Source organism: Macrosteles quadrilineatus, unplaced genomic scaffold (assembly GCF_028750875.1).
Source record: "Macrosteles quadrilineatus isolate MER2022 unplaced genomic scaffold, UCM_ALF_1.0 Scaffold_6__1_contigs__length_79288215, whole genome shotgun sequence".
Classification (NCBI taxonomy): domain Eukaryota; kingdom Metazoa; phylum Arthropoda; class Insecta; order Hemiptera; family Cicadellidae; genus Macrosteles; species Macrosteles quadrilineatus.
Genome location: NW_026542599.1, coordinates 28,862,120 through 28,887,175, shown reverse-complemented (window position 1 = coordinate 28,887,175; position 25,056 = coordinate 28,862,120). Strand labels below are relative to the sequence as shown.

At 34.1% G+C, this 25,056-nt stretch overlaps 1 protein-coding gene across 5 annotated transcripts in view; it reads right to left on the bottom strand.

Moving 5' to 3' along the window:
* LOC128996854 (retinoblastoma-like protein 1) overlaps window positions 1-14,873 on the bottom strand; it is a 31,006-nt gene extending 16,133 nt beyond the window's left edge. For 4 of the 5 annotated variants that reach the window (XM_054422362.1, XM_054422363.1, XM_054422361.1 and 1 more), the window contains exons 1-7: window positions 14,682-14,873; window positions 11,244-11,383; window positions 9,049-9,249; window positions 7,740-7,930; window positions 5,791-5,951; window positions 4,552-4,687; window positions 3,395-3,493 (exon numbers count right to left, since the gene is read on the bottom strand). In XM_054422362.1, coding sequence (XP_054278337.1) covers window positions 3,395-3,493; window positions 4,552-4,687; window positions 5,791-5,951; window positions 7,740-7,930; window positions 9,049-9,249; window positions 11,244-11,383; window positions 14,682-14,816 — 1,063 coding nt within the window. In that variant the 5' untranslated portion in view covers window positions 14,817-14,873. The remainder of the gene's footprint in view (window positions 1-3,394; window positions 3,494-4,551; window positions 4,688-5,790; window positions 5,952-7,739; window positions 7,931-9,048; window positions 9,250-11,243; window positions 11,384-14,681) is intronic. The other variant, XM_054422364.1, reaches the window with a different exon arrangement.
* Window positions 14,874-25,056: the final 10,183 nt, after the last annotated feature.

The window sequence follows — 25,056 nt, the reverse complement described above, 5'->3', positions numbered from 1 at the left end:
AGGTATCGTTCTTTCCGTAATATTCTAAGCTTTCTCCAGGATCTGTCTCTAAGCGCTATTCATTTTAGTTCCGAAAATATTGTAGCAGACAGCTGACGTGCGTGTATTTGTAAACAGCTAGGTTCCCCCGGACCGATGACTGATGTGTTTTATTACGTTTATCATTGTTTTAGTGTTAAAAATCAAAAGTAGTGATATACGTGGTGCATTATAAGAAGATTTAAGTGGTTTTGAAGTGCTGGTTGATGATCCTGAAGAAGTAGGTAGTGATATTGATGTAAATTATCAGCCAGATTCCTAGCTATGGTTAGGCTATGCATTCTTAGCTAAACGCTATGTACTGAAATCCGTTTTTCGCTCATAACTTATTTATTTGATAACTTACCTCGCTATATGATTATATATTTGTAATCCTCATTAAATTTAGAACAAAGTGGCTATTTTCAAATATTTATAGGCCTATAATTTATACAATTTCATTGAGCGCGAACTTATTTTTTTTTTGAAAATTTTCGAAATTAGCCTATATTTTTTTTACCTAAAAATTTTTTTTTTTTGAAAAAATGTTCCTTATGTTTTATATATAATATTGAAGCCCATGATTTTCCAAACAAAATGGTATATAGAACATTAGAATTGACATTGTTTTAAGCTTCTCAGATCCGTTTTAATAAAACCTTGCAAAGGGGCCAAAAATAGGTGGACATTAAGGCCTAAACTATGGACACTCGGAGGGTTAAATGCCTCTGATGCGACGAAAACGAAACATAAGACAGGAGGCGTAATCGTGATAACGACCGCAGCTACAGAACAGTGGCGCGTAATAGGCTTAACTCATCACAGTCAGCACCTGACCCTGGACAATCTCAACTATTAGGTTACAAAATGCTCCCTAACACTACCCCAAAACTACTTTTCGTTCTCAATTGGCCCTCTATCAATGACCTGTGTTGCCTATACAGCGAGGCATTTTGAGAAGGAGAAAACCGGCCGGAATGCTTTAGGTTTATCAATAAGGAAGATAAACATGGTCTGAGTTACACACCGGTAATGTTTGAGTTGACTTTTTTAAACTCATTGTAAATATGACTGTTATTCATTTTGAAATAACTCCTGTAATACTTTGCAAATGCTCGAATTCGAGCAACATGTACACTAGTTTAAATTAAAGCACTCTAGTTTTATTTATAAATTTTGGTAAATGAATATAAATTTCACTGTTTTCTTCTGAAGTTAACTATTCTATTTTGCATCATGGTTGTTGATATACATAGTTCATGAGTGAGATAAAAAAGTTCATAGTCTATGAGATACATAAAAATGAATATAATGATTTTTAGTTATTTTTTTATTAAAATGTTAATTGTGTTGCAGTGTGTTAATGAATTAAGGAAAGATTTCAAGGCCATGCAAAACAATCTTAGAGACAAGGCCAAGCTGGAAGAAATTATATGTAGGCTATAGTGAAGTTTTCATGCAAAGGAAACATAGGCTGATGTGTTGACTTTGTCAATGATTTGTGAAAATCCATAAGACAAATAAATGATATGATTGATTTATTGTGAGGACTGAGTTCCGAGGTTTACATTATTTATTTATAGATACGCCTAACACATTATAATTTACAACACATGAAAGCTGACGTTGTTGGTAGGATTACGTGAGGAATACAATGCTAGGATTAAAAAAAAAACAATAATCGATCAAATAAAAATGCTACAGAAGTAATTTTTACTATTGTTTTGGAGTGGTAGGACAAATTTGAAAATGTTTAGTGTTGTACACCAAATGATAACTACTTAAAACCCGTTATTATAAAATTACTTGTTCCTTACATTCTTACACTTAATGGTTATTAAACCCCCTTTTAACAGGTCTTGTTAAAGGAGCCAGACTACTCCAAGATGTACTCAATTCACAAAAGGAAAGTTGGAACTTAACCTAAAACCAGTGACTTTTAGATACTAAAGTATTCATAACCAGCTGTCACCAATATAAATACCCCCGCCGCAGCAAACCTGCAGACTAAGCGAATTTCCATTTGACTGATTGGATTTACACTGAAATGTCTACTTAAAAATATAACATTTATTCTTGATTTAAATAGAATTAGTTTAACAAGTACTTAGGTTTGCTGCATCAGGGAGGGTAAAACTGTTTTTTTTGTAAAATGTGAATAGTTAGTAAGAAATAAAAACATTTTCCAAATTTGATCAAAATATGTTCACAAACAAGCAAACTACAACAGTTTACTTATTCTCCATAAGAATAACATGGGAATTTTAAATTTACAATTTTTTGGAATTTTCTCCGTAACCATTAGGCGCATAATAACGCTTCAATATACTAAATTATTTGTTTTTTAAGCTCTACAAAATGGTTTGGAAAGAAATTGCTAAATTTTATGTTTTTTGGGTCAAAAATGGGAAAAACCTATTTTTACCCCATAAAACCCCCCGTAAACCCCCGTTCCCATGGTCCGATCATGCTGGATCGCGAACTCGTTCAAATAAACGTACGTTTACACGTTTTTACCAAATTTCATCAAAATCGGATCATTTTTGCTCGAGTTATCGTGCTGACGGACACATATATATATATATATATATAAATATATAAATATATATATATATATATTAGATATATAAATATATATATATATATATATATATATGAATTTGAACGGATGGTGTTTTTGGCCTCTAGGGACCTCAAAACGAAAAAAAAAAATCGGTCCCGCGTCCAGGTCTTGCCATGAGTACTACGGTAATAGCTTATTCCCTATATGGGAAATTCGCTAAAAAAAAACATAGTCCAATGAGCTTAAAGTTATATTTTCACCCTTGGTTTTTTATACTGAGATAGGTACTATTTATGTGACATAATCAGTAATTTACAATATCATAATCATAATTATCCTTATATATAATACGTGAAGGCGATTTCTACGTAACCCTACTCCTCCGATAATAATGGACGTATTTTTAAAAACGATGTGTCAAAATTAAGTATTTTTTGAGTAGACTGTAATAAAAGTCTTTGGGCTTTGCCCCACAGGTCGTCAAAATCCTAATGTATTTCTTGTGAAAGGAAACATTTTGTTTCCTTAAACAGACAAATAATTTGTATTAATTACAGCTGTTCATAGTAAACACATATGATACACACAAGAGAGTGTACAGAGTGAGTTCGTTTTCACTCAGTTTCGATAACTGGAGTGAAGTGATTGATTCAATTGGAGTTGACTCTTTTATATCATAGGAAATTGTGACTGTTACGGTATTTGTATTGTAATATAACGTCTGTAATACTTTGCAATTGCTCGAATTCAAACAACAGGTGCACTAGTTTTGATTCAATATCTGGAGCCATGGGGTTGGAGTGTCAAAGTTACCTGAGAAGTTGAGTGTTCTCAACGCAGGTCTATCTGGACTCAACTGTTTGTAGGAAGGTCCCGGTCGAGGCTTATCTACCCACGCTTCTTTGCATTTGACTACCACAACACCAACATAGCAACAAGCATTAGCACAATGTAAATTACTTGTCAATCTGGGCTGGCACGGTTTAAAATACGTTCAACGGTCTAGATAACCTGCTTGTGGATATTGCACCAATGTTTGTTGAATTCAAAGTATTTTTTTTAGATCTATTATAAAACCTATTTAAAAATTGTTAGGCTCATAGGCATAGGTTTGAAGACACATCAGGTTCAACTGAATGGGAAACCCTCAACATTTTACACTGCAGGCCTACACAATAATTAGAATAGAACGTATAGAATATTTGATTGTCAGCATTTTCAACTAAGGTTCGAGTAAGGAAGAAAATCGTCTTCAGGACTTAAACATCTTTTATTGTAATCCAAAACTTTGCTTGGTTGAAAATACTGTCAGTGTCAGTCAAGTATTCTAATGATTGTTTAGGGTGCAACTTACATTGATGTATCTTGTTCCAGAAACATTAATCCACTCTATTCAGGTAAGCCTGCTTTCCCAAAAACATTCCTTAAATTATTGTATTATATTTTACTTTTCATTAAATTTGATCCAAACAATTTTGGTAAAAAACTCATTATAGGCCTACACTATTTAGAAAAGAAGTGAAGATAATGATAAGAATTCTCTTTGTGGAGGTTACAATGTATTTTTTACTAGAGTTCATAGAAAAGTATCTATGACTTAAATTGGGGAGTGTTAGACATTTTCTACCAAATTTTGTAAATTCACTTTGGCCAGTGATCCTTGCTAATTCAAAAGCCTATAGGTTCGGTTAAAAAGTTAAAACACACCGAAGCTTATGTTATCATGTGCCAGCCCTGGAGAAAAAAATTCAAACAGAAAACAGCACATATTAAAATCAACAGTGAACCTACTGGAATAAATTTAAAAAATGTAATAGATACAACATAAAAACAAAACAAAAACAAACAATTTTCATGTGCAGAAATAGCCAAACTCAAAAAGTGGGTGAGGTGCAAAAGCATAACAAGCCATGCAGTCAGTGAGCGGAAACTCAATGAAAAGTATCACACAAAGCAATGCAGCTACTTACCCAGAAAAATCCTCTCGTCAAAATCCCCAACACTTAGGACATACTCTTCATACAATTTGTTACAAGCTTTTAAGTTGTTTTCAAAATTGCTCAGGTCTAATAATCCGCTGAATGTTTTTGGGTCTCCTTGGAGAATCTGAAAAAAATGACTCTGTTAATAAAATTAATTATGAAAATATTTCTACACCAATGATTTCAAGTATAAAGTTAATTGTCAATATTTAATGCACAATGGCCAGCAAAGTAGCCTAAAGAAAAGACATAGATAAAACCATTGAGTATAGACATAACCTAACATAAGTTAGGTTTATACTCAATGATAAAACATAGGAACAACTGTTGAAGCCAAGTTTATTGTTAGTTCTGTCCGGTACACTATAGAGGTTGTGCTTTGTTTAAAATTTTTTTTATGGTAATTTCAGTCATTTAAAACCTTGTTTAACCAAATAAAACTATATAATCATAAATAATAACTCGTACCCTAGTTATATAACCAAACAGTAAAGCACTAATCACAAAATTAACTCTAAAATAATATAAATACAATTGTTGTCGACAGTAGTGATCCTGAGCAAGAACTCAGAAAAGAAAATAATAACTTTTGAGAACAAAGTTTTGAGAACTATATATGGACCAGTATGTGAAGATGGAGTATGGAGAATCTGCCACAACCGGGAGCTAAGAGAATTATTTCAAGACCCTGATATCATTGGAGAAGTTAAGAGTAGAAGATTAAGGTGGGTTGGCCATATCCTAAGGAGAAAGGAGGAGAGTCTACTGAAGATAGCACTCAGAGGAAATCCGAGGGGAAGAAGACCAATAGGTAGACCGAAAGCCAGGTGGTGGGGTCAAGTATGAAAAGATTTGGAAAGGATGAGGCTTGTAGAGGAAGATGCATGGGACCGAGACTATTGGCGACAGCGTGTTGGTGAGGCCAAGTACCAGCTAGGGTACAAGTGGCCATGGCAGTAAGTAAGTAAGTAGTGATCAGTGTCAGACAAGAAAAATGAGATTCAAAATTTACAATGGGATGAGAAGTCTACTTTTGGTTTGTTAGTCTACGGTACAGGTATCTGCTTACACAATTAATATCAACAGTTCTTTGTAGAGCAAGCACTGAAAAAAATCTGCCGAGTTTATAAAACAACTCTTGACATTAATGTAGCTAAACAATTTATAACACAAACTGCCTTTAACAAAACGGCTAACATACAAAGAAACAAAATACCAACACAGTACCTTTCTGTCAAAGAATCTCTTCATGTGGTTTTTCCAGAAATACTCTTTCATTCTCTTTGCTTCTACCAGACCACTTGCATATTTTTGACAAAGGTGGTACATAACGCATGGTGGTTCAGTAGGCGGTTTATAACATCTTTCTCCATAATTTTTTGGAACACCTTTAACAAAACATTTTACATAATATAACTACTGTAAGGCTTAAGAATAATTCAACCAATAAGAATAATTTAAACACAAGTTTCACCCATAATAAACTAAATCAACAGTTGCTAAAATTTATAGAACATCTAGTTGAGAGTGCATTGTACTTATTAGATTGAGTCTTTAAATAACTAATGACCTTAAATTGAAAATTATACCTTATACCTTAATTTTAACATTATAAAAAACCAACGTAAAAAACAATTGTAGTTATGAGGATTAGTTTTAAGAAATGTACAACACATTCAATGCTAGGCAAAACAATGAATAAAGCATGTTTTGACTTTTACTTTGAACCGTTTCAGAGCAGTAGTTCTTTACTTAGTGCTGGAAAGTGCTCGAGGCGATTTGAAACAAAATTGCAATGTCTGAGAGAAAAGTCCTCCCTTATCTCCCTTTTAGCGAATTTCCCTATAGGGAAGTAGCTTTTACCGTAGGTGGCACGGTAAGACTTAAGCCCGGGACCGATTTACTTTTTCATTCCCTTCAGTCCCTAGAGGCCAAAAACACCATTCGTTCAAATTTTTATATATGTATATATATATAGATTTATATATATATATATATACGTCCGTGAACGCGACAACTTGAGTAATTTTTGTCCGATTTTGATGAAATTTGGTTTAAAGGTGTAAGGCGGGATAAACTTGAATGAGTTCGCGAACCAGCATAATCGGACCATAGGAACGGGGTTTTACGGGAGGTTTTATGGGGTAAAAAATGGTTTCATTTTTGACCCTCAAAACAAAATTACCCAATTTCTCTCTTGACCTTTTTAAAGAGCTTAAAAAAACAAATAATTTAGTGTATCAAAGTGATTTGTACAATTATTGGTAACGGAGAAAATTCAAAAATTGTAAATTTAAAATTCCCATGTTATTCTTATGGAGAATATTGTAAACTGTTGTATTTTGCTTTTTTATGGATATATTTTGATCAAACTTGGCAAATTTATTTATTTTACACTAAGCTATTAATATTTTACTAAAAAATACACTTTATTAGTTCCCTTGTAGCAGCAAACCTAGGTACTCATTAAACCTAATGTTATTTAAATAAATTTAATTGAAAATCAGACAAATGGAAATTCGCTTAGTCGGCAGGTTTGCTGGGGCGGGGGTATTTTTTTTTAATATAGGCTATTTGAGATTTGTTTGAATTGTATACATAAATACTAGGTCTCTTATTTGTATTAAGGTTCACCATACAGGTTTTTATTCAGTGTAAGAAATAGTCACTTACACTTATCATACCTGAAATATTAATATCCTACAAATACTACCCTAGGCCCCACCTTTTACTTTCTCCCCCTATACCATAGTATATGGAGAAAGTATTGTTTTCGTCAAAATTTCGAGTATGTTATATTCTGAACAAAATGGTACAAATCCCATTTCTGTAAAAATTACGGTTCAAAAGTTATTGTAAATTATGTTATTTTCCCATAAAAACCCTATAAAATAACGGAAAATCAGATTTTCCCAAAATTGGCTCGAACGATTTTGATAAAAATTTAGTATGTTATTGTCCTTTAAAATCTGAAGAAAATTTTACAAATCCCATTTCCGTATATTTACTCTCACCGCTTACACATGATAAAGGTTGTTGACAAACTTATGGGAGAAAGTATGTGTCAGAATTCTGATACCGTTTATTTTACTTTTCCCACCTTAAATTCCCTTATTAATGGTAATTTTCTAACTATATTTTAACTGCTAATTAGACATACTGCTGATGTTAATTACCTGGAAACTTATTGTTGATCAGGTCCGTACGATCAGCCATCACAGCGTTAGCGAAGATGAGATCGCAGCATGACAGGAGCAGATGTACACAACTGACAAGGTCATCACTACTGTCCGGGTTCTCTGATTTCACACTTACATAAAGTGTCCAGACAAAGTCAAACAACCGACTCGACGTGCAAGGCAAAGTCCTACGACACAATAATATACATTGTCAATTGCCATTGAAAGGGCACACCTAAAGGTTACTTCCAAGTAAAAAACTAACATGTAATACATAAAATATGTTTCATATGTGTTGGAAGTAAGATTGTTTCGACTATTGCAATGAATAATTTTTAGATTAGGCTATTTGGTTTAATTCAGGCTCATAGACTAAGAATAACTTGAAACCCAAATCGTTTTTGGCACTTGATAATCCAACACAAGATAAGTTATTCCAACACATTTTGATCGAGCTAAATGAGTAATTTGTAATCTAATAGTAAAAATTGGTGTCCATAGAAGCCCTCATAGAACAGTCAAAATTTGGATATCATTAGGAGCATATCTTGCGATCTTGGCGACACTGGTAATCATCTCCTGCGATCACAGCAACACCTGCAAGGATGTCCTTAGGTCTCGGTGACACTGGTCATCATCTCCCAGTCCCACGATCACAGCAATACCCGTGAGGATATCCTTCGGTCTCAGTGACACTGGTCATCATCTCCCACGATCACGGCAAAATCCGTGAGGATATCCTTCGGTCTCGGTGACAATTTCATCGTCTCCCGCGATCACGGCAACACCCGTGATCGTCCTTTCGGTTAACCAAACACTCGGTGCTATCGCCTATCAAGTAACAGGTAGACGGTTGGACGCTAGGTTGGATATCCAGAGGAGTTGGATATGCCGAGGTCAGATATGAGAGGTTGTTCTACTGTATTTTAATGACGTGTTAGGTCCTAGGTGTATTTAAACAAGTTGATTTTATCAATATTTGCTTAGCTTACAGAGTAATGTAAACAAGCCATATTATTTTATGTTATCCAACATTTTCAGTCATCCGAACTCTCTTAATCCCGTGGTTTTTGGATTATCAAGAACCAACTGTACCGGTACTTAAATATTTACTTAATTAGATCTACAAATATTTTGTCATTTCCTTCTGGATTGTTACAAAGCATCAATGAAAAATACATGGGGTTGTTTGATTGCGAAAATGTAAAATATCCAAATAAAGAAATAACGTTACTAAGCCTATTAGATCTATTAGCCCATAAACTTAGTATAATTTAAAGCTTGTAAATATAAAGTTAGGCCCTACCTTTGTTTCTTAGTTTTGTTTTGCCGGGGTTGATCAATCGTTGGCTCCACAAACATGTCATTAAACATTAGTCGGAATTTCTTAAATATCACATTTGACACATTGTAGTTCCTTTCCAGGCGGTTCAACTTGTCTCGGAATTCAGGAGAGAGATTCGTCATGTCAGCCCACTTTTTTGATTTGTTAAAAAATTGTAACAAGCTGAAACAAATAAATATGACAGGGTGAAGATTAATAGTTACAGTGTAGTTCACATGGTATTGCGAGCAACTGGTGTCGTACTGGAGACCGTCAAGTCATCCTTGAGAAATTGGAAGTTATTGTGGTCAGGGGTGCTTCTTCTGGTGAACTGTTGGTTGAACATGGAGTCCCCGAAGGATAAATTCTAGGCCCTCTGCTCTTTCTCCTAATGATAAACAACTTCAGTGGTGGGCACATATTACATGTATCCTATGTGGGCCATCATCAGGCTGTAAAAGGACATTTTCTTTCTTCACATGAAGAGTCATATTTAGTACATAAAAATAAACACATACACATTTAAACTCAATAAAAACATGGGCACAAAACATTTTTATGATAACTGATCGGTTGATAACAGACAACACTAACCCGGCAGAGTCAGAGTCCAGACTGCCGGTGGTCAGTGCAGTAGGTATACGTCTGTTATCTTATCACCTCAGGTTGTGTCCTGTCTACCACACTTCCCCTGACAGTGTCATACTTCAAATTCCATCAGACCAAGAGTTGATCATTATTTTGATCAATGCGAAAATTCAATGCACAGTATTATAATCTAGGCTTTTATAATAGGCATGATTTTACATTTTAGTGGTTGGAAGTTACCACTAGCAGAGTACCCGTCCTTCGTACAGGGTTGGCATATAAGTTTAAAAAGCTTATTGCAGTTATACTTAAGCTGGGGGAGGACACAGTTTGATAAAATTTGCTTCTTTAAATTTACGGTATACTATGGTATTAAACATCTACCATAGCCATAATGTTCTACCACTTCACCTAAACAATAAATACAAATAAATTATTAAAAATTCGCAAAGAAACACAAATTATTCATGACAACAATCCTACTTTGACAGTTCTCATTGCGTATCACAGTTTTTTGTTGCCGCTTAGTTCAAATTAGCTTTTTACATATAAATGAAAATATATATATATATATAGTGCTGCACCCTATTGGTTAATCTTATAACTTTTTTATACTTTTGCATATCATAGAACCAACTTTTTTAGTTGAAACAGCTGACTAAATTCTTTATCACTTTAAATATGAATACTCATAAGGTTAACATGGGGAACTACAGAGCCACTGGGGCGGAGCCTGAGTGGATTTTTGAGATAAGAATATTATGTTAATCGGAATTGTGAGCTAGCATCATGCCAAATTTTAGCCTAATCCGTCCAGTGGTTTATGCGTTGAACTTTAAACAAACTTTCACATTTATAATATTAGTAAGATAAATGTTTCGTGACCGTGTTCGTATTTTGTTTAAAAATTTATTTATTTTCATGTGCTAAATATGGCGCTCTTCATATAAAAAAGAAAACTTGCTTAAGTGCTAGTGGGCTTTGTTACCAAGACCAGCTGTTTCATTAGTCAGAACCATTTTATTAAAAGCACACTGATCAAGGACAGCTGGGTCCAGTTTCGAATCAAAAAGCTATAGTGATAAGCAGATATAGGTAGCATATAGGTTTTTAGCCTACCCTGACCCCTTTTAAGAAGACCTCAAAGCTGGCCAAATACTTACATACCGGTAGGGAAAGAGACGAATATCTTCCTTAGGATTCAGACCACAACAAAAAAGATAATCCAATATAATATTTTTAACAGGCCTTAAGATCAGACTTAATAGACATTCATTATACCCTAGGCCTAATTAAGTTCATAATTTATTCCTCTATAATGAATAACATTGGAATCCAACCCCATTTTACAAACTTTGATTTTGAACAAATTCCCGCATAGGCTATTAGAATATTAATCTAAGGTAGGTCCCTAATGTGAAACCAAACTTGACCAAGATTTATTAACATAGCCTAGTTTATTTTTTTTTTAATATGGAGTAGCCTATATGGTAAACAACTAAGCCTAACAATGCAGAAATAAGAATTTTAACTAACAATAATAGGCCTACTTGTTACAAGTTAGCATGAGTTAAAACATGTCTACTTACCTTAGATTGCATAACCTCAGTAACCGTGTTAAGCTTACAAGATTTCCTTCTACCAGAGTGGAAGCTTTAGAAACAGTTGGGGCTACTGACTTTCGGCAAGCCACATATAGAGAGCAGCCTAGCCAATGAAGCTGGTCACCCTATACAAACAAGCATGTAATAGTTAATCTAAATAGGCCATTTAGTCAAGAGAGAAACTTATTTTATGGACAACAATTTTAAGAATAAAACAATAGACTACGAGGGTGGTTTTTAAACTAAGGGCCGGTTTTGCGTAGGCTAAGCAGTTTGGTTGTACGCCGCAACAAGGCTCTTCACCCTTTACTGGCATGATTTGTGAACAGAATGACACAATTTCCAGCTCTGTAGCTGACATGAATGCTTTGCTGTAAATTACAAATTTTGTAAACTAAGCTTATAAAATCTCCCACCGAATGTGAGAGAAGATCAGTGCTACATTTGTTATCGCAAGAAACATATCCGATGCTGACATTTGAATCGTGACTGGAGTTTATGACCCTCATGCAATGATAGTGGTTAAAGTAGAGAAAATAGGCTAGGAGGTTTCAAAAATGTACGCTAAAAAGTTCTGAAGAAATTATGTTAGGGGTAATTATTTGGTATGTCTACAACGCGACATTATGTACTTTTTTGATGTCTACTTACAGTATTTTTCACGCTGAATCCAAAAATGCAATCAGTTTTTGTCGGAGAGATTCCTAAATGACCGTACAGTTAAATAATTAATATTAAGCTTCAGTTTTGTTGTAATATTCACATATTTGTGGTATGGACGAGTCCAAGTTCTAGTGGCGACTAACACTTAAAGGGGAGGAAGGATTGTGGAGTGGAAACAGCTGTCAGTTGTTTACATTCGATAATAACAGACAAAACCACACACGACGCCATGAGAGCAAAATCAGAGTTACAATATGCAATAACTAGATTTTGAAAAGAAAATGGACTTTGGTGCTGTTTAGAAAATACAATAAATCAACTACGATACATAAACTATTAATCACATCAACATAAATTATAGAACAAAATAGAATCTATTCACGTAAGATATCAGTAATAGAAGCAAGGCCACTGCCGCCATGATCATCGTCCTCATTCCAATCCTGAACCATTGACTAATGCCTCAACGTCTGTTAATGAACGTGCCATAGTGCATAATCCCATAGTACATAATCCCATTGTGTCTAAAAGTGAAAACGTGCCACAGTGCATAATTTAATGTATCAGAAACTAATAAATAGAGTTACATAATCTAATCTAATCTAATCTAACCTAACCTAACCCAACCCAACCTTAAAAGTAATGTTTAAATCACATTTTATGTCAAAACAGGCATGTGAGGAAGATAGGTCGGACTTTATGCGGATTCGTGACTGTATTAAGTCCTTTGAAGTGAGGTTAGATTAGGTAAGTTAAAGGTTAGGTTATAATGAACCGACTCATTAATTTATGCAACTTCCAGACTGTTTTTGCACAATTGAAATAGTGGGTGAAACACAATGAAATAAAAATATCAAAAATGCTTACGCATTAATAGTTTATGTATCGTGGTCTGGACGGGTCCGTATGTGGACTGAGGACTGAGTGAGGAGGAGAGCAAACAGCTGTTTGTACTCGATACTTAATGCGGAATGAAATCAATTCGTTTTGAAACCAGAGATAATCAGAATCAGTTCCTATGTAGGCATGTGAGGAAGGTAGGTCGGGTTTTATGCGGATTTGTGACTGTATTAAGTGTTTTGAAGTGAGGTTAGATTAGGAAGGTAAAGGTTAGGTTATTATGAACCGACTCATTAATTTATGCAACTTCCAGACTGTTTTTGCACAATTGAAATAGTGGGTGAAACACAATGAAATAAAAATATCAAAAATGCGTAAGCGATGCGACTCATTAATTTATGCAACTTCCAGACTGTTTTTGCACAATTGAAATAGTGGGTGAAACACAATGAAATAAAAATATCAAAAATGCGGAGTCTGGAAGTTGCATAAATTAATGAGTCGGTTCATAATAACCTAACCTTTACCTTCCTAATCTAACCTCACTTCAAAACACTTAATACAGTCATGAATCCGCATAAAACCCGACCTACCTTCCTCACATGCCTACATAGGAACTGATTCTGATTATCTCTGGTTTCAAAACGAATTGATTTCATTCCGCATTAAGTATCGAGTACAAACAGCTGTTTGCTCTCCTCCTCACTCAGTCCTCAGTCCACATACGGACCCGTCCAGACCACGCCATATTGCCATCAGTATAACTCAATGAACCTTAGATTCGTAATGTTGACCCTCGTTTTACGATCATTTAGGATCTCTCCGACAAAGACTGATTGCATTTTTGGATTCAGCGTGAAAAATACTGTAAGTAGACATCAAAAAAGTACATAATATCGCGTTGTCGACATACCAAATAATTGCCATGTTAGGCTATTGGCAGGTAGGCCTACCCAGACTTCTTACAGAAGACCACAAAAGAAAAAGGATTTCACAGCAATTTTCACATTCCATAACCCACTTCAGCACTTTACCCTCAAACTCATTGCATTAGGGCCATAACTTAGCCCTCAGTCATCTTCCGAGCGAATCGGCCACCAATCTCACATCAAGGCTTTTAATCGACACAATAAACTAAGTCTAGCTGTTTTATTGTAAAATTATCAGAATTAAAAGGCATCCTATGGGCCTAGATAATCGGATTAAAGAAATAGACCTAGGTGGACATAAGTTAGGTATGACATTTGTTTAAGTTACAAGATGACTTTCCTATTAAAACTGCCAGAGGTTGCCTTTAAGTCGTGCGTGTAAACTAGTCCTAGCTGTTCTGAATTTTATTCAGTTTTAATTGACTATACCGGTACTCAATTCCTGAACGTAGGGCGGGCCAACAGCTTTAACTTGTTCCGGGCTTGAAATAATAAATTATCCTGATTAATGAAACAGCTGATCTTAATCAGTTACAAAGCTACAAAGATCATCTTACAGCATTCTACTTTTATTATACACTCAAAATCCACTCATATTTGGGTAAAAATAGGCACCTCGGTGGCGTCCCCATCTCATAATGATAGACTAACTTAATAATAATAGACAATAGGTAGATTTGATTCCTTTAGGCATACAGATAATGCAGTAACTTAGGACAAGTCAAGAAGTGGACATGGTAAAAATACCTAACTTAAAACGAGATAAGAACAGAGAGACAAAGATTTTAATGTTCTTGTATCAATTTACCTAGGCCTATGGAAGCCAGCCGATTATTCAGAAACCAAAACTTTGACATGAACTTCATCATTCATACAACTAACGAAACTAAAAGCATAAGAAGTGTACACAATTTGCAAAATAACCTTGAAAGGGATAAAAATATGCCTCAGGTAAGTTAGTAAAGGGTTGTAATGTCTGTAGTAAACCAACCTCCAATGTGTAATTTTGCCTTATACTGTCATAGCTTTGCCAAGCTACGTAAGCCGTTTCTTTATCCATGTTCAATGCATGACACAAGTCTTGATGTTTCTTTAACAAATCTTCTCCTCCATCCGCACAACCCATTTTGAAATAATAACACTAAATTAAATCACTGACAATTTCCACTTTCCAGGTTCACAACACTACACCACACCAACGCGAACGCAGACAATGTTTACTTTACTACTTTACTTGACGAATGAATGTAACAAAGGCCTGTAAAAAGCACATAGCACAATGCTGATGGCGGGAACAGAGTCTTCCAACACATTTATTATTCTTAAGAACATTCTTTAAATAATTAAATTCACGAGATAAAATGTGTGGAAAATGTTAATTAATTGGTCTGTATTAGTTTATTTGCATTAGTATTAGACATTAGACCTAAAATTTTTCCCATGGTAAATTGATTAATAATATTTTAGTATTTCCCATTTCCCACCCATCTTTTCCTTTTGGCGGGAAGGCGGGAATCAAACTCATGGACAATAGAAGAAAACATCAATGTTTCTCCGTATTATCATACTAATATATGCTAATATTATCACTGTATATAATCGTGTATAGTAAATCGATTGTATTGAAATTATCACAATAATAAATAATATGAGACAAAGTAGCATAGAATATCCAACAAGTTAGTGTCATTTGACGTATTTTTGTGCTATCAGGTAATTTAATAACATGGGGTACTTGTATTGTATTGCATATGTATGATGCTGATCAAGATGTACCATATATAAAACATAGTCCGTTTTATCTATGGATGTACAGTACTAACCAAAACAAATAGACTGTAGACTCCATCCCATTTTAAAACGTTTTTATTAGCTCGCTTTCTTGTCCGGTACAAATTTTGCAATCAATTTTATACTAACTTCCCGATGAGGTAGATAAATTAAACTTGAAACATAGCTCACAAATGGAAGACAATGCAATCTTTTCTTGCAAATTTTGATGCTTCCCGATGAGCTAGAGACTTGAAACATAGCTCACAAATGGATGGCAATGCAATAATATATCATTTAATTTTTATATTTCCCTTGGGCTACGCCCCATGGGCTTGTTTTTATTAGCTCGCTTTCCTACAAATTTTGATATCAATTCTAAACAAAGTTCCTGATGAGCTAGGGACTTGAAATTTGAAACATAGCTCACAAATGGATGACAATGCCATATTATTTAATTTAATTTTTATATTTTCCTTGGGCTACGCCCCATGGGTTTTAAAGTTTTCCATGTTTACATTTTGGAAGAATGTAAATATATCAACTAATATAAAGTCAGCTATAAATACTTAAATTTGACAGTTCAAAGAGCAGAAGTTAAGAGGTACAGGTTATGCTCCCAAACGGACATTTTTTCAAAATAAAGATAAACAATCTGATTGCAGATATAAAGGCGTTTGTTAATCATGTCAATTGTTATTTATTTAGTATTCTATAATGTAATCAATAAATTAAATAGATTGATATATTTATATTAGTAGGTGGGCCATACATTCACTCTATACATAATTGTAAATTATGAAAAGAAACTCAAATAAACCTTAGATTTCCCACATACCTCTGTTTAAAAAAGTTTTTTATTTATAAATTATTAAGTTTTGAAGCTTGTTTTTCGTGTGTAGTTCATGTCCCGCAACACTGGTGGCTATAGTGTCGACAACATTTAGTTTCTATTATTTTAGAGTTAATTAAATGATTTGTGTTTTACTATTTGGTTATATAACTACATTAGAGGGTGAGTTTATATAACCAACATGAACTATACCAACGTCAAAATGGTTTTGGGAGGTCATATGTAGTGTTGTATTATTTATGATTATATCGTTTTATTTTAGTAGCCTACTGTTAAAATTATACCAAAAGACTAGTAGAAAACATAAAAATTAGTCCGTTCATGAACCTTGCAGGAAACATAGTACTTACCATTATTTTTTGAAATCTGATGAGTCCCTAGTGGTTGGGGGAGGGGGGGTGGAAGTACCATTTTAGGGAGGTGAAAAATTGTGGGTAGTGATTTTTGGGAACATTTTTATTTATGGGATCCAAACAAGTAGGGTGTCATATTCTATGCTTCTTAGGATGTAGAATTGAAAAAAAGTATGATAAAGTCAATACAACCGACATTTTATGAGAAATACCCTCGCTGCAGCAAACCTGCCGACTAAGCTAATTTCCATATATCTGAATTGATTTTTAATTAAATCTATTTAAAAAAAATAGGTTTAATGAGTACCTAGGTTTGCTGCTACAAGGAAACTAATAAAGTGTAATAATGGTTTAATTTACCTCTGTCAATACCCATGTAGCACAGATGGTTGGGCCAACGTTGGTAAATTGTGGAGCCACACAGTTGGCCAACGGTAGAAATGTCACCTCTTTAAACTGTTTTCCAGCCAACCATTGTCCAACCGTTTTATTTCACACAAAATAATAAAGATTTAGTACGAAAAGCATAATTATTAGTTGAGTAAATTGATTAAATAGTTCATAAAAACAAATTTTGAAAAAAAACTAGAACAAAATTTTTTTGGCCCAGACGGGTCTCGAACCCGGGTCCTTCGACTTATGAGCCTCTTACTTTACCACTGAGCTATCTGTGATTGCTGATATAGAGAGTTTTCAAGTGGTGAAAGAGTACCGTAGCCGACAGTTGCAATGGTCGCAATACTTCAAACATTTTTGATACTACACAGTATAATATGATTCTGTTAATCTGTTAAGGCATCATAAGTAGTTTTTTTTTTTTTTTTTTGGAGTTAGAGAGGATACTGGTATTTGAATGATTAATTAATTACCGTTAGATTGTTAATGCTATTATAATTGCCTGTTATATGATTAATTACTCTTTCCCCTTAAATTGTTGCAAATAAGTTAAAGAATATTAATTTAAAAAATATTTGCATTATTAAAATTATTAAAATTCATTTTTGTAGCGCCGGAACTGTAATATATAAAATATCTGGTTTTACAATACCTTTATCAGTTCCAAAAACTTTTGGAAACTTTTGGAACTGATAAAGGTATTGTAAAACCAGATATTTTATTATAATTATACTGTGAAAGCTAGACCCAGAGAATGAAAGTCGTGTAAACTCAACTATGGACCATTGTTGGTCCAACAAAAGTATCTTTTGTTGGTCCAACGGAGTGAAAAACGGTTGGACAACGGTTGGCTTGATGTATGATACCCAGCAATGCATATTAATGTATTTCATTAACAATGAACCAATGTTGGTCCACAGTTGTAAATATTGGTTGGCCCAACTACGAGATATACAGTTGGACAACGGTTGGTTGGTTGTGGAAGCTCCAACCAACCATCGACCAACTGTACCACAGTTGGCCAACGTTGGCCCAACCATCTGTGCTACATGGGTATGGTCCTTGCGTAGTTTGTTACTGCAGTTTCGTGCTCGTGGAGCACATCATCAGGTGAAGGTCACAAAAAGTTAAAACATTTTCCTTACGTGAAGGTCGTCAATTTAACACACCGAAAAAACACAAAACACACGAACGGTACGAAAAAAACATTTAAACTTGGCCAATACATTAAAGACATTACACACGGGGTCCGGCGCCGGTAGAAGGCAAGTCATGACTGACGTGTGTTGTAGACGGTAGCCCCCCCGTCCTCACTTCTCTTATCAGGACCTTTTCTTTGGTCTTGTTCCAGGATGTGAATGGCGGTATTATAAATAATGTTTGACTGGAATGAGAGTTGTTCGTTTAAAATATGGTTTGGATGTACTTTAGCTGCTCGGTAAATCTCAAATTCTTCGATGGTGTCCATGTATTTACTTTTATGACAAGTATGCATTACTTCTAAATTTGTTTGTATATCGGTATAACTATGGTTTGAATCAATGATATGGTTGGCAAAAGCTGATTTGGAGTTCTTTCTTGGTAAATGTTCCTTAAATCTAGTTGCAAAAGAGCGTGATGTTTGCCCAATATAAAAACTGGGGCAATCATTACATGTTATTTTATACACTCCAGTGTTGTTTAATTTGTCACTATTGCTGTCTGTTTGTCTTTCTTTTAAATTACTGGACAGTGTTTGTGGTTTTGTAAGCAACTGTGATATTGTTTTTTGCTAATTCTTTTTTGAGAACATTATTAAGTACGATGCCATATTCCGCACTAACATATTTTTTGGGTTCTTTTGTATGTATATGATTATCCTTTTTCTTGTTTCTTTGTTTCCTAATCAGTTTGTCGATCAGGGCACTCTCATATCCGTTAGATACTGCGATGTATTTTAATATGTCTATTTCATTGTTGTAATTTTCTGGGCTTAGTGGAATGGAAAGCAGTCTATGGACATAGCTATTGTAGGCAGATAATTTATAATTATGGGGATGATGCGAAGTTGAATGAATTGTCTGGTCAGTGGTTGTAGGTTTCCGGTAAATTTTAAAATCAAACCTGTTGTTTGCTCTTGTGATGGTAACGTCCAGGAAATTTAATGTGCCCACAAGTAGAAGGCAAATTTAATAAAGGCAAATTTAAGACATGACTTGCCTTCTACCGGCGCCGGACCCCGTGTGTAATGTCTTTAATGTATTGGCCAAGTTTAAATGTTTTTTTTTTCGTACCGTTCGTGTGTTTTGTGTTTTTTCGGTGTGTTAAATTGACGACCTTCACGTAAGGAAAATGTTTTAACTTTTTGTGACCTTCACCTGATGATGTGCTCCACGAGCACGAAACTGCAGTAGTGACAAACTACGCAAGGACCATATTGACAGAGGTAAATTAAACCATTATTATTGTTGCTGTATGGTCCAGAGGCTACCCATCATGTAATAAAGTGTATTTTTTGTAAAATATTATAGCTTATATTATAAATTTGCCTAGTTGGATCAAAATATATCCATAAACAAACAAACTACAACATTTAACATTATACTCCATAAGAATAAATGGGAATTTTTAATTTACAGTTTTATTTTTATTTTCTATATTACCAATAACTCTACAAAAAAAGAAAGCAGGATAACCCTGTTTTTTAGGATGCAGGATCAAAAAAGACATAATAAAATCATTACAAATTAATAAAACAGTTTATGGGATAAAGACAAATTTATTCATGAAAAACTAAATATTACAAATCAATTAAGGTAAAACAATCCAGTTAATATTAATTACTCGCCTTTGGCTCGCTGGGGGCTCCACCTCCAGGCCCCCTAGCTGTTAGTCAACTTAAAAATTTAGGAAGGGGTGATAGGCTGTCACCAAGAAGCCTGGGAAATGTCTAGTCCGTAGCACACCTATAAGTGGTCTAGATAGCACTCACAGCATTTCTCAAGTTTCTGTCAAATTTGAAGCATTTAACACAAGAAATAATTGTGAATTTCTAAATATCTGTGAGGGGGAGTTGACATTTAAGGATAGCCTAATGTTAATAAAATATTGGGGCCTGGGGGGTGGGTTTGAATCGTAAGTAGGTATCCCTTGTTTATAACCGAAGGCTAATAACTGTGAAAGATTGTTCAAGTCCTTAGCACAAGGAAAGTGATTTTTTTGTGAGGGGGGGGGTTCAATTGTTTGTTGAGGAGGGGTCAATATTTGATAATGCTAATTTCCTAAATAATTAGGGTATTAGTATAAGATCTCAAGTACCTAGCAAGTCTGTGAATTATTGACAGTAGACCATTGCACAAGTACCTAGTGCCCATTAAAAATATTTTGTAAATCCACCATTTCAAATATTTTGAGAGGTTGAAAATTTTAAAATATCGCTTTCGTGAGTAGTATTCCTTCAGAGTTAGAGCATTAAAATACATACAGTATAACCAACTTATATGTCTGAAAAAATAAAAATAATTTGTAACATGTCCCAAATAAAAGCAGTTTGAAAAAATTAAGAACTATGTAGTGTTTTGGGGGGTAAAGGGGACCATTTTTGGAGACGCCTAAGAGGGTGTTGCATAAAATTTATTTTATGACTGAGAAAATTCCCTAAAATCTTTGCTAACCCTTACCACTTTTAGATACCTATCGCCGATTAAGGAAACAAATGTTTTCTCAAAAATTAATATTTTTAGGGTGTTAAAATTTGAAAATGTAACGTTTTTGATTTTGCTGGGTTGTTCAGGACTATTTTTTTACTATTGTCCCAGCGTCCCAGGGAATTTTTCTAGCTTGTTGTTAAATGGTTCTGATGCCCGATTCCAAAGTCAGAAACTTTCGATGCTATTTTCCAGAAGAATAACAAGGTGGGGAGAGAAATTGTTAAATCGGGTGGCCCCCCCCACCAGATTATTTTTGGGTTATATTTGGAAAATGTAACTTTAGGAAATGGGCTAGGTTGTTTGGGTCCAAGACTGGCAATCCTACCAAATTTCACATATCCACCTAATCTTAAAGTGGGTAATGTGATTTAGACCGATGCATCTGTTGGAATAACTTTGGAAAAGTTTATATTTGGGGAGGGGGGGTGTTATAATTGTCAAATTTCACTTTTCGAAATGGGCGCAAGACTACAACAAAAATCGTGCCTAATTTCTGATCTCCAGTTAATCTAAAAATGGGTAAACGTGATTTAGACTGATGCACCTATAATAACATTGGCGGGGGTCGATATTTGGCGGGGGAAGGGGTTTTATTCATTAAAATTATGAAAACTTGTAATGGGGGAAATTTAAATAAAACACAGGAGAATACAAAGCATTAATAATATTTACCAACAAAATTACTTATGTGTGAAAAAATTGCGAAACCCGTTAAAAAGTTGAAAGAAATTTACAAAATTTTAAAAGTAGATCGTTTTTTGAAAGTTGATGGAGTGGGATTTTTAAAAATCACTCAAAAATATTTTGAAGAAAATTTAATTCCTGCCCATTAAAAATTCTTTAAAACTTTACTAGCTCTTGCCGTTTTCAAGCTTTAACCGTTTGAAAAAAGTGTTTTGTGGTTTTTAGGTGTCCGCCATTTTGGATTTTTGGGGGTTTAAATTTGAAAATGTGACTTTTTGAATGTTTTTCTTTGATTTAAAATCACGTTTTACAATGCTGCTAAATTTCACAGGTCTCTAGCACGTTTCTAGATGGACGTACTAAAGTCGGTAACTTTAAATGTTAATCTCTATAAAAATAACTTTGGGGGGGGGGAATTTGAAATTCAGAGGGGGTCATAATTTGAAAATGTGACCTTTTGGAATTCCCCCTGGGCATTGGGCCCAAGACCAAAAACTGTGACAAATTTCAACTCCCTACCCCGTGTAGGGTGCCCAAACATTTGTATACCTGATCAGTGAGTGAAATATTAGTTGATATTAACTGAATTATTTTACCTTAATTAATTTGTCATATTTGTTTTTTAATGAATAAATTTGTTTTTTTCTCATAAACTGTCGGTTGTATTGATTTTGTTATGCTTGTTTTCGATTCTGCATCCTAAGAAACATAGAAAATGACACCCCACTTGTTTGGATCCTACAATTAAAAATGTTTTCAAAATCACTACCCCCATAAACTTTAACCCCTATAAAATGGTACTTCCACCCCCACAATCACTAGGGACTATTCAGATTACAAAACCTAATGGTAAGTTCTACGTTTCCTGCAAGTTTCATGATCGGACTAATTTTTTCGTTTTCTTGGGAGAGTTTTACCTGTACTATTTGGTTAAACAGGGTTTTAAATGACTGAAATAACAAGAAACAAATTGTAAACAAAACACGACACTACAGTCACTGTAGTATGGTGCACTGTGCACCATCGATATATATTATTACAGTGCACCCGAGAGATAACTAGCAATAAAATTGGCTTAAGCTGTTCCTTTGAGGATCGGAAATCTAAGGGAGTTAGTAGTTCAGCACAAATCATTAAATAAACCCTAAAATAACATAAACAAATTTTATTGACACTAGCAATCAGTGTCACCAACATGAACTAGGCACTAAAAAGAAATTTACAACGAGAATTAATGGGCTTTGGGATGAGTTTTCTACTTTGTGTTGGTTAGACTGGTATTATAATCAAAGTATCTTTTAGCGAATTTTCCTTTTAGGGAGTAAGCTATTATACCGTAGTACTCATGGTAAGACCTGGACCCGGGACCGATTTACTTTATCGTTTTGAGGTCGCTAGGGGCCAAAAACACCAACCATTCAAATTCATATATTTGTGTATGTCCGTTAGCACGATAATTTGAGTAAAAATTATCCAATTTTGGTGAAATTTGGTACAAACGTGTAAACCTAGATTTTATTCAAATGAGTTCGCGAACCAGCATGATCGGACCATGGGAACAGGGGTTTATGCATTAAAAATTGGTTTTCCTCATTTTTGACCCTAAAAACATAAAATTTAGCAATTTATTTTCAAACCATATTTGTATATCTTAAAAAACACAAACAATTTCGTATATTGAAACGTATTATGCGCCTAATGGCTACGGAGAAAATTACAAAAAAAAAAAATTTAAATGCTCACGTTATTAGAATAAGTTAACTGTTGTTTGCTTGTTTATGAGCATTGATCACATTTGAAAAATGCATTTATTTGCATACTAAACCATTAACATTTTACAAAAAAAAAAATTTAACCTTCCTGTTGCAGCAAACCGATTGGCACCGACTTCTACTCGTACGGTCGCTGCAGGCCTGGCGGCTGTAGTACGAGTGCCGCTCAAAAAGTTTACTTTAAAAAAAAAGTTTTTAAAATCTTAGTTATTTTTTAATAAATTTTACACTTTGAATGGAGTATGTCCTCGTGGCCACGAAATGAGTGTTCCTAGTACATCATGTCAGTGTTGTCAAGAGTAACAAAACAATATATCTTCCAAACATGGATAAGTTCAACCTCAACTTAGAAAATTGTACTGCGTTCAGTGTTTATCTTTCAGTACAGTATTCACAATCGCAGATCAGCATACTTATTTTTTTAACACATTCACTGCTAATGATATGTAATACTTTTATAAATGGCTAAAAAACATAAACATTAACATGATCATGTTAATTGAGTGACAATATATCTTTAATTAAATACATTTTATACTATAAATTGTGGATTAAAATATATTATGTAATTATATACATCATGTATTATATATCTGCTAATATACTTATGACGCACAAGTGCGTCATTAGCAGTGAACGTGTTAAATTAAATATTTAAAACCCTATCTTATTAACAGCTGGCTGTTTAGCACACGTTCTCATTCTCAATATCACATTTAATTTTAAATTGAATTGAATAGATTGACATTCAACGTTGAATGAGTTGTGTTGAAGTTGTATATCCTTTTTAGAAGTGTCATTAAGGAGAGAAGACCTGAAAAGAGATTATTGAGTACCCTACACTGGTATTGAATGGAAATAATTTTAATGAAACATGTTCCCACTTGATCATCTGGACATAATATTGAGGGGATTTTCAAGTTTTCCCCTCTGATGTCATACTTATAATTTCCAAAGAAAACGAGTATACTCTAGTACTTTAACACCCTCAGAGATTTTCTCTCACTTACTGCCCTTATGGTTTGAAACCGAAGACAGCATGACCTTAGGCTTTAATACTCAAATAGGAAGTTGTATATTTGTCATTCAGTGTAAATGGATGTTCTCTCTTCGAGAACATTTACTGCAAAGATCTTCGAACAACCTCAAACTGAACTGTTAATTCCATGTATTATGAACATACTAATAAGAAAAAATAGCACTGCTGAACACAAGATCCAGAATTGTAGAAAGTTTCTTTTCTTTGGATCATTTATCAGAAAGAGGCAGGCCAATGAAGACGTTTTAGACAAGTCATGTTCAACTTAAAAAAAAGCTCTATGACCATGCATAAGTCAGTAATTTGCCTAATATAAATCCTTTCACAAGTATTGCTTGTTTGTTCTTGAAGAGGGAAATGTATTTTGATGAACTAATGGAATCAGCCACAGTTGGTAATTAAATAACAAAATAGATTAAGACAATTGGTTTGATGAGATAGTTCAATAAAGCCTTCTTTGTCTGCTGTAAAGTCAGAGTATTACAATGGTATTACAAATTTGAGCAAAAATGAAAGAAAATACATTTGAAACAGCAAGTCTTCAAATAAACTTGTTAAATTGTTGTATTAATGGTTTTTTTGTCCAAAGTTGTCTCATTGAGAATCGAGTGTGTGGGAAATATTTAATTTAAAATCATCCACAATTTAATATTTTTAGTGCCTAAAAACCCACTAAAAAAAATTCTTGAAATTCCCTTTTTATAAACTTCATTCAGAAGCCACTTAAAAGTCTGATTCAAACTAAAAAGTCCTCTTTATGTTATAGAAAAATATACAATATAGAGGCCGAGGAGTCAAATAACAAGTGAC